At 24.7% G+C, this 14124-nt stretch overlaps 1 protein-coding gene across 1 annotated transcript in view; it reads right to left on the reverse strand.

Annotated features, from left to right (window-relative positions):
- Positions 1-14124, reverse strand: part of Cad99C (cadherin 99C) — a 70015-nt gene that overhangs the window by 37142 nt on the left and 18749 nt on the right. The window contains 1 exon segment of the mRNA XM_011503386.1: positions 3358-3427. Coding sequence (XP_011501688.1) covers positions 3358-3427 — 70 coding nt within the window.

Consider the following 14124-nt stretch of genomic DNA (forward strand, 5'->3'; position numbering starts at 1 on the left):
ATATGGTTTTAAAATATTAATACATATATAATTAATGGTTCTATTATTAAAAAGACTATTTTTATTTATTTAATTAATATTTGTGGTTTTATATATATGTATATATATATTTTTTTTTTTAATTTTTTTATATATATATATATATATATATATATATATATATATATATATATATATATATTATATATTATATATACATTTTAATTCATATCAAATATAAATAATAATATAATTAAAAAAGCAAAATATATTTATTCTAACCGATTAATTGAATATGCAAGCATAATGCTTTGTTAATAATAAAACCTTTAATTACCTAGAAATACCTTTAAATACCTTTAATTTTTCTATTTTATATATACATGTAGAATTGCTCGATAGAGACGCATAAAATCTGAAGATTATGAATGGAATTCTAAAATTATTTGTATGCTTATTTGAAATAACAATTTTTTTCATTGCAATTGTACATGGAATAATTAATAAAATATAGGTATAATTTAAAATACAAATGTAACAATCTATACAGTACTATCATATTAATTAAAAGAAAATCTATTCGCAAAGGACTATATGATTATTTTAAATTTAAAGTTTGTGAGTCGGCTTGTAATTCAAGCTTGTATAAAGCTTCACCAAAAGCTCAAGATTTAGAAAGTACACCCACGCGGGGTCAGGTCCCATTCGCCACTATAATTCGGGGGAGGGGAGACATCGAGGTCGCACAGGTACGAGGACAAAGGCGTACTCCGCGTTCCCGTGGTGAATGCTCACCAGATATCTTACGATGGAGGGAGGTATTTTTCTCATCTTTTTATTACTTTTCTCTTTCTGCGAGGTGATGGCTATACTTTAGAGCAACCGATAATATACTTAAAAGGAAAGAGATGCATTAGATTGATAAAAGAAAGAGCGATAGGAAGATACGAATATTCATTATAATTTTTGGCTATCCACTAATATGATACACATATAAAGAAGATTTGTAATTTTAATTTAATTTCATATATTTGCATTCAATCGTTTCAATCATATCTTACATGTATAAGTGAATTTATTTCTATAGTATTAAATAAGCATTCATATAATTATATCATTTTTCTCCCATTCATATTGTATAATTTTCAAAACCTTTCCAATATTATTTTTTAAATAATAATTGAAAAGTGCAGATGAAATATTATCGACTATTAAAACATAGTCATTAAAATCGAATATTAAAATTACACATCTTTTTATTAGTTATTTAATTTTTTTATATATAAATTTTATATATAAATATTCATTTTAATTGATTTAACTTTTATAAAGTATTAAATTTCTTAATATGAATCACTTCATTTAGTCAACACTTCCGAAGTTACAAATCTCCAAAATTGTATAAAATTAAAACATTACATTTATTTATCATTTCGTCTTAAATAAGCAAATTAAAATAGAAATTTTAGAATTACAAAATATATCAAAAGAAAAAATCTTTCCACATCGATAAACGATAATACTTGTTAATTTCTATACTTTATTTTTATAATTGAAAGTTTTAGAAACTCTTCCAATCAAAATTAATTCTAGCTTAAGTAAAAATTAATTCATCACATCTAAAATGTTTATTCATTATAAAATCTAACATACAATTTTATTAAAGTTAAGAAAACGTGTACAGACCTACTAAGAAAATAATATTTTGAATAATCGTAGTTTTTAAACGTCCCGTGATATACTTTATTATTACTTTATATTCTACTTATATTGTGTAACTTATATTTGATGACCATAGTAATCATATACAGATAAAACCATTTTAAATAATTATTAAACTATTATTTTTTAATTTTGAAAAGAAACATAAAACCTTTATTCACACCTTTATTATTCTTAACCTTTCTAGTATTCGAGCATTATTGAATAAAAAAGTTAAATTACGATTTCGGAAAATGTGTAAATACCGAAACAATAATAGAATTAACAAATATCCTTGATATTTAAAATAAATGTAAATAAATACCCCTTCATAATAAAGACAATGATTTTGTCTTAATAAAATTTATTTTACTCTATTTGTGAAATTAGTAAAATAATTGCCTATAAGCCTAAAAAAAAGTATCAAAAAATGTAATCAAGTAATAGATGTACAGGGTTGCAGTAAGTAAGAATGTCGTTTTTCAGATTTATTTTCATATTTGCAGAACGTTTGACCTTGAGAAATACCTTCATAAAATTCCAGATTTTATCATACAATAATAAAAATCTTATGCCTACCATTACTTCATTAACAACTTTCTTATTTATTTAAATTATCTTTGAATTGTTTAATAATTTTTTGTTCGAGCATATGTTAAATAAAAAAGTAAATTGCTGCTCGACCTAAAAGTATCTAGTAAGATGAAGAAAGAAATGTAATAAATTGATTTATTATTCAACTCCAACGCACGTAACACGTGTAAACGGATATTTATAAAATTTCTATAAAATAAGAAAAGTAAATAGAATAATTAATTTATTTTAAAAAAATTAAAATAGTATGTATAAACGATGTAAAGATACTATAAATTTTTAATGTAATGAAGAACGTTCATAAATACTTACAAAACAAATTAAAGAAATTAAATTAAGTTTGCTGAGTGAATTCAGCTTGTTTTATTATCACTTTTATTTGAATTCTACGAAGAAATTTTACTTTTAACAACTTCATTAATACATATTATTTTTAAATTAAATGTGGATTCTCAAAATATATTAAACTTATAAACTTTTTTCATTAATGTACACATATACTTTAAATCGGTAATTTCGAATATTATAAAAGAAAAATATTTATTAACTTTATTTATTTATTTGGTAAATTATATACTATAATATTATTTTCCTACTTTTTATTCTACTAATTTATATTATTATTCTACTAATATACATTTCTCATATTAATTCTATCAGTATCTCATTAATTACCATTCTACATTTTTTAAATTTGCTATTCTTATTTTATACTACTATTGAATGTATACAAAATAGTGATTCACGGTAATTTATTCAAGAAAGTTTCTGAATTTAGAGATTTAGTTGGAGAAAGTAAAACAGTTTTTTAAAATATACAGTTCTATAATGACATGTGTGTGAAAGTTGGAGTCCAGAATTAAATCACTGTAGTAGGATTTTATTACCTAACTATGGTGATTTAGCATTTAATTCAATTTTGATACTTATAAACTTTAACGATAGTTATAATTATTGTTTCAACATTATCTCTGTAATACATTATTCGTTCTATACAGATCTAAAATGCTAAATTATTTATTATAAATTAAAAAAATTAAAAAATTAAAAGCTATAAATATTGATAAATAATTAAAAGCTTACCTTTTGAAGCGACTATATTTGGTAGAAGAAGGATGAAAATAATATTGATAAAGCATCTCGTTCCGGATATCTGAAATAAAATGATTAATTATAAAAATAATTAGAAATTCTATTTTTACGTTACAGTTCTTTTACAAATATTCATTATTATAAAAAAGTTATATAATAATTATAATCACATTAGAAGCTATTTTCGCTTAATATAGATAGTTTCAAATAATAAGGAACACTTAAGATTTAATAACGGTATTTGAACTTTGTTGTATAAAAATAATGATCAATAAAATTCGGTGGGAAATGACAAGCATAAAACAAGCAAATTATAATAGATACAATATGGGTATAACACCATGTTTCAAATGACTGAAAACAAGAATACTTTGCCCAACTTATAAGCAAATGTGAATAAATAGGGTATAAAGTGTGCCCCAGATTGCAGGTAAAGATTCGAAACCTAACTGTGAAAGGTATAAGTGTGCACGATATAATAATAATGCCACTGAGACTTTATTAAATAATATCGAAACGGTGATCAATCGCGTTGACAATGAATTATTTTCCAAGATAATGGTATTCATTTGAATAGAATTCAAAAATAGTTTTTCATGTTTTTACATTCACCAGAATGGTATTATTAAATAACTTTATTTGAATTAAATATTTTATACTCAGTTAAATATAGGAAAATAATATAATTAAAAAAGAAAGTGAAACGAATTGATATTTGCTTCAATAAGTATCAACATCCACGTGTAGCTACGTAATAATGATAATTGAATTACTAGAGTTTAACTATACATATATTATTTATAAGTCAGGATTTGTGGAGGTTATTTTCAAATATTCTTCCAATTAATTTAACAACATATCTGATATGAGTGAAATATAACAAAAATATATATACTAAAACTTATAGAATCGAAACTTTAGTTTTAATAATGGAAATACTTCGATAATTGATTTATAAAAAACGTTTCTTTTATGATTATGAAAAATGATAAAACAATCTTCCCTCCTAAAGCATGTATATTTTTCTATTCTTTAAACGAAAATAAAATTTTCGGTTTCTATTTTAATTCTTAAACAAACATGATAGTTTGAATTAAAATTAAATGTCATATAATATAATAACATTTTTATTTTAATTAGATATTAATTTTTCTAATTATAATTACAGTAAATGTATTTTCTAGTCTATAATATACCTGTCATTATTAAAAATGCATCTTCTATCATCACTATTTAACAGAGAATTTGTCGACAAATATTCCAAAAACAAGACATCTTCGCATAAATACATTTATTAATTTATCTTAAAAAGTGAAATACTATTCTTACTAGATTGTTATAACAATGACGATTTTCAAAAATAAAAAGATCTGGTTGGTATCCCGAAGATTGTAAACAGCTGCTTGGAAATCAAGTGCTGTAAACGCACTGACGCCTTACTAATCGGATAAGGATGAAAAATTCTCTTTCAAAAGGAATTGCCCCGACTTCCGTTATTTCTCTTCTTATTGACAGGCTTATTCGCTTGAATTTCTTCTTTTTTCCTGGAACTGATTCATCCCTCTTCTTTCCTCCTACCCTTTCTCAATCTCTTTCTTTTGCTTTAAGGATACCTCAAATGTATTTAAACTTACAAGGACACATCGGCCTTAAACGTTTAGTTTTTTTTCGAATAAATTATATTTAAATGTTTGTACTAATTCCATTTATATGCAAAATTTCTAAATATTTGAATAATATTTACACTAATAAATGGGATGTTTGTATATACACTTAAAATATTTATAAATTTTTTTCTAATGTGTATATATGTAGATTTTGACTACAAGGAATTTAACACTAATAATTATATATATATATATATATATATATATATATATAATGTAATCCTGAAGTCTTTTGTGCAAAAAATATAAACAATAATATAAATTAATGAATATATTTTTTATTTGACAATCATTTATCTCAATGATTAAAATAATGTTTTATTATTTAACTATTATATTTATTAAATAAATTATAAAATAAATTAAACAAAAATTTGATTCATAATATTATATTCCATAGATATAGTATATATATATTTTAATTTATTACTCATACATTTTAGACTTAATTTACAGGTTTGATGAAACGCACATAACTGACATAATTGTATCGATTGCTTATTTCAATTGGATACTATGAAATATATTCATTTTAGTAAAATTTTATACTTTAAGACGTAGAAATCAATAACAATATTTTTTTAATACTGATGTAAATTAATATTTACATGAGTAGCAAATAAGATGATCAGACTAATTTTTCTTATTTTGCATAAGTAGTTAAACATAAACATTTTTTTCCATTCATACATTTGTAAACTGCATAGCGAAACACTATACTGACATTTAGCAGGTGAGAAATATTAACATTTGATTCATTCATGTTTATTATGTCGTAATTGTATCCGCCAAAGGACAGTATCCATGACATAAAAACTAGTAACTGTGTAACATTTCAGCGCAGTGCAAATCTTTTAATGAATTGACGAAGGAGCAATTTGTTAGAATGCATTATTGCTTGGAGTGACGTACGCGCGAATTTAATTTCTTTGATTGATTGCACCTTTTTCACCAAACAAATCGAAGCTTTATTGAAAATAGTAGAATTCATTAAAAAAAGTTGGCGTATTCATGTGAAAGTAATACTGAATCAATTGCAGTTGTATAATTTAATAAGCAGTGTAATAAATTTCAGATATACTAAATTATAAATATTTTATTATTTTAAATTTGGACCTTTAAGTTGCTGATAATTGGTTATTTTACATAGTGTACAAACGGCTATCGAATAAATATAAACGAAGAGTTTCGTGTTTCTAATAATATTAATTATTATTAATGGTTAGAATAAGTTATTATATGTCGGGAATGTATCAGATATATCGTTATATTTAGTATTCAACAAGAGAATAGAAAACAGAAAAAAAATTTTTAATAAAAAGTAAAACATGAATAAATGAACAATGAAGTTTCGAACGTATCACTGTCTTATATTTTATTATTTATATTGAACTTGTCTTTTTGTTGTAATATATTGTGTAGATAATAAAGAAGTTTTTACTGATTTATTCTTGATTCTTTACATTATATATACAGTAATTCGTATAAAGATTTATGGATAAATAGAAAATGTTTAATTACATATAAATTAATATTTTACGGATATTAAAATTATTCTACATACGAAAAAAATTCTATCATTACTAATTTAATGTAAGGTCAGTTTGATAACGAACCAAAAATAAGCTCATTGTTATCCAAGGAATGCTAATTGAAAACTAAGACCCACGGAAGTTTTGTCATTTCATAATCCATAAACAAACGGGGAGCATCATTAGGAGGTAAAGAAAAGCCGAGACGCGTAAGAGAAAATTCAAAAAAAACGTGAGAACGCCGTTCGCGGAGGAGGACGATGACGAAGAACAAGGAGATTGCGTGGAATCGATAGCATTGTTCCCCCTGCATATAATTCCTTTTTTTCGCGATGTGCTCTGTCTTGCCTAGAAGTGGGGAAAGAGAGAGCATTAACATCCAGAGGAAAACCTTTCCGGGAATATGGTTCGAGACTTTATAATTAAGTGGAGTCAAATCTTTAAGTGAATAATTGGATCGAGTAAATTTGATAAAAATTGAAGGGTTGTGATCTAGGGTGAAAAGGGGAAACAATGAACAAAAGAATAGAGTAATGAATTTTGGAATTTGTAATTAAATGTTTATCAATTTTACATTAATATAAGTCGGAAAGAAAATTACAAATAAATATTATTTTAAAGTATTAATGAAAAATTTATAATAACATTTATATTAATATTGATTTTCAAATATTTAAATTTAAATTCGTTAAATTTCGCTATTAATATTGCGCTTCGTTAAATGAGAATTTTCATACATTTTTATTTACTATTTTTATATAATCGTTTTCTTTTCATTTTTATGATTAAATGATAATATATTTTAAATACATTTATTAGTTTCATAAACAATAACACTTTATATATTTGAAACTTATTATTATTATTATTTCTTTATCCTTAACGGAAGTGTATAATATAACAAGAAGCAAAATTCAATCTACAAATTAAAAAAAAAAGAATATTAATATTAACAATAAATTTTATTAATATTAATTATTTTATAATACCAATAATAAACTAGCTAAATAAAATGAACCAGAATGTATTTATAAAATGAATAAAGTATAAAGAATATATCTCAGAATACTTGTAACAGTATTTTTTTTAATTCCTTACTTCAGCATATTTTATTTTTATTAATAAAATTTAGGAAAAACAATAAATAAAATTAATAAAACGATCATAATTTTTCAAAAGGCGTTACTTCAAACAAATTAAAAAAAGAAAAGTCACGTTTCACTATTCAATTTTAACTTGGAGTCTATTTCTAATGGCATACTCTATCTGACGCCACGTAATTCCAACCGCTAATGGCATATATATATATATATATATATATAAATTGATTTTTAGTAGTAAGAGTGTTTGATAATATATAGTTCAATAATTTCAAAACATGAAACACAGATTCGCAAATCTGAGCTTGTATCTCGCTTTACTATATTATTTAAGAAAAATGTTATGGGAAATTATGAAGATTATATAAGAAGCAAGATAAGTCCTGAGAAAAATTTATGGGTCAATAGAGATTAGAAAGCCTGAACATTGGTGATATAATGAGACTGAAATTGAGATTGTTATAAGTTTATATGATAATATAAGTTTTTTTAATATCGTTTTTTAAGATACAATATATATAAGATTATAACTATTACTATATTCAAGAGATTTGATTTAATTAATCAAATTTTAGCGAATTCAATTTTTATAGTTTATTCTAGTATTGAATAAGACGAACAAAGAATATTTCTTATTAGCAAAATATTGTAGTTACACTTTATTTTGCTGGTCTTTTAAGTACAAACTTCTAAATGAAAAGCCAATGAAATTCAACGTTAAAGCAATAAAATAAGTTTATTAAATAAATAGTATATTTTTACAAAATGATAAAATTCTTCTAAAACCATAATACTAGTATTTTACAGGTATTAAAAAAATATTAATATAAAAAAAATAAAAATAACTTCCTAAAAACCAAACTAGAATATGTGTTAAATAAATTAAAATATAAAATACAAATTAAAATTCCCCGAAATATAAATTCTCTTAATTGATAAATATTATGAATTTTATTACATTGAATAGTTGTATAATGTAGTTTATAATAATTATAATTAGACTGATGAATTATATGCACTAACTTGTTCTTAAACTAAATCATCGTACTGTCGATAAATCAAATTTTGCTAATGACTGTTCCTTACGCACTTGTAAAAAAATCAACTATTGTAATCGTGATCTTCTATTAATTCCTGCATGTATTAGCAATGCAAGTAAAAAATAAACAAAGCAAGTGAGCAAGAAACGAAGCTTCTTGTCGATGTACGACGCCAAGCAGCTAAGTCTTTGATAAATCATCTGCCTCCCTCTTTATTTATCTTCCATTGTCTAGTGTGTCGAGCATATTTCGAATGCCGGTTTATACATTTTTAACTTACGCTTGAATTTTGCGATTCCCAACTTCAATATTTAAGCCAGGCCATTGTCAGTTTCTTAGGTGCACAGTTTACGCACACATATTTCTTAACCATACTTTCATTAAATTACAAAAAATCAACCAGGAACTGCTTTAATATATCGTTCACTATTTTTGAATATAAAAAGTTTAATTAAACAGTAATATCGACCAATGAAAATTGACGAAAAAAATTGATAGATTTAAAAAAAATATTTCTATTTAATAAAGCTAGAATGCCTTTCCTTTAACAAATGTTATATATTTCGTAATGTTGGTGACACATACCGTTTTGTAAAATTTTCTTTTAGCGATAACTCAAAAAAATATTTTACAATTTGCTTATGAACTATATGTCGGTGAATTAATTATAAGTAGAATAGTACCGAGAACAAAACTCATCACGATAATTTTCAAATAATATGAAACTAAATACATAAATTAACACTAATACAAAATTCTACAGAATATGTATTTGTAATTTTTTCAATTATATTAAATATTAAAGATTAAAGATGAAAAAATTTGAGATTCAGTATTTAAAATTTTTTTAATAATTTCAATTACTTAATCATTTTCAATATTTAAGTATCTGAAATTTAAAAAAGCGCGTTAATTAATTGTCGCCACCATGAAATATTGTTCCTTAATATATAATTGGGAATTAAATGGCGATCTTTACATAATTATGTAAAGTGAAAGCTACAGCTGCTTATGTTCACATAAAACGCATAATTTTTAATGGAGAGAAAATATAAATGTAGGAAAAGTAGATTAAAATATACAATTTTAAAATCAAATAAAAAAATGCAGATCACAAAGAAAACGTTGCATTACATATACAATTGGAAATGAATATATTAAGTAAAAAAAATTCACAATATAATCAATTTCATGAAAAATACATTTTTCCATACTATTATAATTAGTTTTATAAACTAAGTCTTTGTAGCAGAAAATGTATTACTTATATAAAATAATAGAAAATTGCTAAATAATACATTTATACAGTGAAACTTCCTTTAAATATTTCATTTGTTCTATCGAAGATTTATAATTTTATTCAATTAAAAAATGTTTTTAAAAATATAATATGACAAAATCACGTACATATATATTGTAATCAATCAAAATTACATTTCGATTAAAGAGTGTAACTTATTTAAAAGAAACTTATCAGAAGTATTTCACAGAATCAAGCATCCGCCTTGAAATCTAAATGGAGAAATTTTTTCAATCGGACTTTTTAAATTAGCCTTAAATTTTATTTTTTATTATTAATATATATTTCAGTAAGGCGAGAAAATGGACTTTATTTTAAACTCAAGTTTATTTTATTTCATAAAAGGTTATATATAAATTAATTTTACAGTAGTTAAGCGTGAAATGAAATTCTAAACTAAATCGCTCGATCGTTAATTTAAAATGCATAACGGTAGATTGTTGAAGTCTCGCTCTCCGAATTTGAAAGACTGTAGTGGCCTTTCGTAGCTTTCCCCTTTCTCAGTATAACTACGTCTTATCGACTTTATTAATCTACTGTGTGCGTCCCTTTTATCTCAATCTAAAACGAATAAACATAGCAAACAACGTCTTACGTATATTTATGGGTTCATACTTATGCGACCTTTTTATAAGCAGGTGAATATAATAAATTAGCAATTTACAATATTCTATGATGTAATGCTACTGTATGATTCTAATGTTCTAGTTCTTTCTCATTTTTGATTGTCCTTTTTTATTCACGTGTTGCAATTGTATTATTGTAGTGAATTCTATCTTATATTATTAGATTCAATGAAAAATCGATGTAAGTGTATATGTCAATTCATTATACAATTTAGGTTTTAAATTTTTTACTGAATGAATTGTTACTATTATTACTGTTAGTAATATTATGTAATATATATTTTTCTATTATAATATACATAAAATTTATTTAATAATATAATACTACATTCTACCTCGATAAATATATTGTAATATTAATTTATTCATAATTGAAACACAAATATTAATACAATTACAATTGTATGCTGAGAATAAAATTATACAATTATAGAATGAGAAAATATTTCTAAGCTAATTTAAGTTAAATAGAGACAAGTGTAAAATAATTATACTTTTCATGAATGTACAGTTTCAGATTATATTCGGTCAATTAATTGTTATTATCATATTAATTGGTTTTCTAAGCTATCTATTTTATCGTATTATGTCAGTACAATAAGTCGAAGGCAAACAAGTAATATCTCAATGTTCACAGTGTGTTTCCCTGAATGTAACATCAGTGCGGTGATTTCATTTTCTCCGATCAGTTCATCGATGTTCTTTTTCTTGCAAACAAGTATTTGATGCCTACAAAAATTTATTATGATACGCTGTATGATACGAAACAAGCTTTATTGCTCTATATTAGACATTCAACTAATTCATAGAAACATACTAAATTATAAATAAATGACTAAAAAATATAATGGATTGAAAAATATTATAAATAATAGATTATAAATAAACATTATAAAAGTGTATATTTCCAGAAAGTATAAGAATAAAAATAATTCTGCCTACTATTTGGATATATTGGAATATGCAATCAATTTTACAATAAGAATTTTGTTACTTTTCCAAAGACATATTCCAAATATTAAGATTATAACGATTGATATTTAATATTCATTCTTTTTTTAATTAAATTCACACTAACAAACAATTTATAAAAATTGTTAATCTCCCCATATGTATTTGTAACTTTACATTTTGTAACCTTATATAAGTCCGCGTCTTGAACTTTCAAACTTGATTAACTCTAATCCATAATTTCTTACTGGTAAAATCACATTATCAAATCAATAAAAATTCGTAACAGGAACTCGCTAACTAATCAACTAACTAAAAACATGATATATAGAGTTTCAACACCCTGTCATTTCTTACAAGTTGATTACTCTCACTGTAGTGTCCTGTTCCTCATCAATGACAGATATATCTTCCTCGTTCCGTGACTAGTATATTCATACCATACAAGTACCTGTATATGCATATTATGCAACGCATGAGCGAGCACAGTATGTTACACGCCTACATGCAAAACATATGCATTTCCGTCAATGGACGCATACAAAGTATTTCAGCTACAATTCGAAATGCATGCCACTATCGGAAAATGTCACATGGAATTTTTAATTAATATATTGGAAGTTCTATCTTTGAACCTTTGGCTTTTTAAAATAAATGCAACTAACTAAAACCTCGGCGAACATAATTATAAATAATTATTTTTTACAACACAGTCATCAAATACATTATATTTAAATGTGAAGCAATGCCGATTTATTTCAATCATAACATATTGATTCAAGAATATATTTGTAAATATTTTTTACAATTATAAATGTCAGCACTTGTTATCAAAAGAATTAAGTACCGGAATTTATGAATTTATTAAAAACAATGAACTATCTTAAGTATATAAAATTTTAATGATAGAAAGAAAAAGTTTCGATAGCTCAGCCTTTATACTTTATAGTGAAAAAAAACTACCTCGATGTAGTCATAAAAGAATTGACTTTTCCTCTTTCTTCAGTTCTACATCGCATGAAAATGTATACATTCATAACAATCGAAATTTTATTGGATGTCTATTTCATCATTATTTGCATATTTTTCAGCTTAGCACACATAAACTATCAGTTTTGGAAGAGATCATAAGCGAAAAATGGTGGGGGATTATAAAAACGCACGATTGTAAACTTTTATCTAAGAAAATTCTCTATTTACGAAGTATGGCACAAATCTTTACAATGAGGACTCTCACCAAATGATAAAGGCGCACGCTCCCGTGTACTTGATAATAACTGACTCGTGAAACGTCTTTCGCAGAACTTTGCATAGTTGCCGACGAAGCATCGTAATGGTTAGCGGCTCATTTCGACCGAACAACGCGGAAGTAACGCGCACATATAGCACCCTTTCATTTCTCCACCTCGAACCTTGATCACACACCTATTGCTCACCTATATCAAACTCTTACAACATTATCAACGTCTTTCCGTACCTTTGCACACAGTTTTGTGCCTCGTGAATTTCATGATTAATGAGATGCAATGGACGAATCGTACAATATTATTTGATGAATGAAATTAATACATAAAATTCCACAATTATTTAAAGTCATCGATAAAGGCCTGAAAATGAAAAATTATTAAGAAAAAATAGCTTATCCTTAAATAAAATAATTACTTATTACTATATTGCCAAATAAAGTTTATTTACTGCCTTATATAAAATTAAGTCAATGATGCGACGAAGTTTTAAGATAACGCATAATGTGTCGGATTGTATTGAACAAATTTAAAAAATTGCAAATCATACTTATCTTTGCCTTTAAAAAATGCACTCTGAAATATACTTTGTCATTGCATTAAAGAATAATAAATTAGCATATTTAAAATAATCTACTAATAGAATTATGAATAACTGAATTTAATAATTGTTTGATTTATATTTATTGAAACATATGCAAAAAAGTTATAGATAAATTTCAAATATGTGAGTATTTAGAATAATTCCTAATAACGAAATCCAATTAAACTAAACTATTAGTCCATCACATACAGAATAGTTGCAACATCTAAGTGCATCATACAAAAGCTATGGAAAAAATCATTGTGATCGATCTTCACAGCCTCTGGGCGTGCGTATTAATAAGCTTACTCTTATTCTTTTTTATCTTTATTTCTCTACTTTCTCCTGCAAGCCACTCATGTAATTCAAAGACTAAAATACGTTCTAGAATAATATGCATTCACGTCATGAGAAATGTCAGTAATCGCTTATTTATTATTCGTACATAAAAAAGCAAATATGAGAACTTTGTCAAATAGAAGCAAGCGTGGATGGCAAAAAGTGAAAAGCGAGAGATATTCTCGTTAATCAAGAGCACGAAAAAATAAAAGATCGAGGATAACAATTAAGAATTGCGGTTACATACATCAACACTTGCAGCGCCCACCCGTACTTGTTATGTTTTCCGACGTTTTTATACATATTATAACTACGTGTAGTTTATATGTAGTATATACAAGTTACATACACACGTACTACATTGATCAATATTCTG

The sequence above is a fragment of the Ceratosolen solmsi genome, unplaced genomic scaffold (genome assembly GCF_000503995.2).
Source record: "Ceratosolen solmsi marchali unplaced genomic scaffold, CerSol_1.0 scaffold10, whole genome shotgun sequence".
NCBI classification, from domain to species: domain Eukaryota; kingdom Metazoa; phylum Arthropoda; class Insecta; order Hymenoptera; family Agaonidae; genus Ceratosolen; species Ceratosolen solmsi.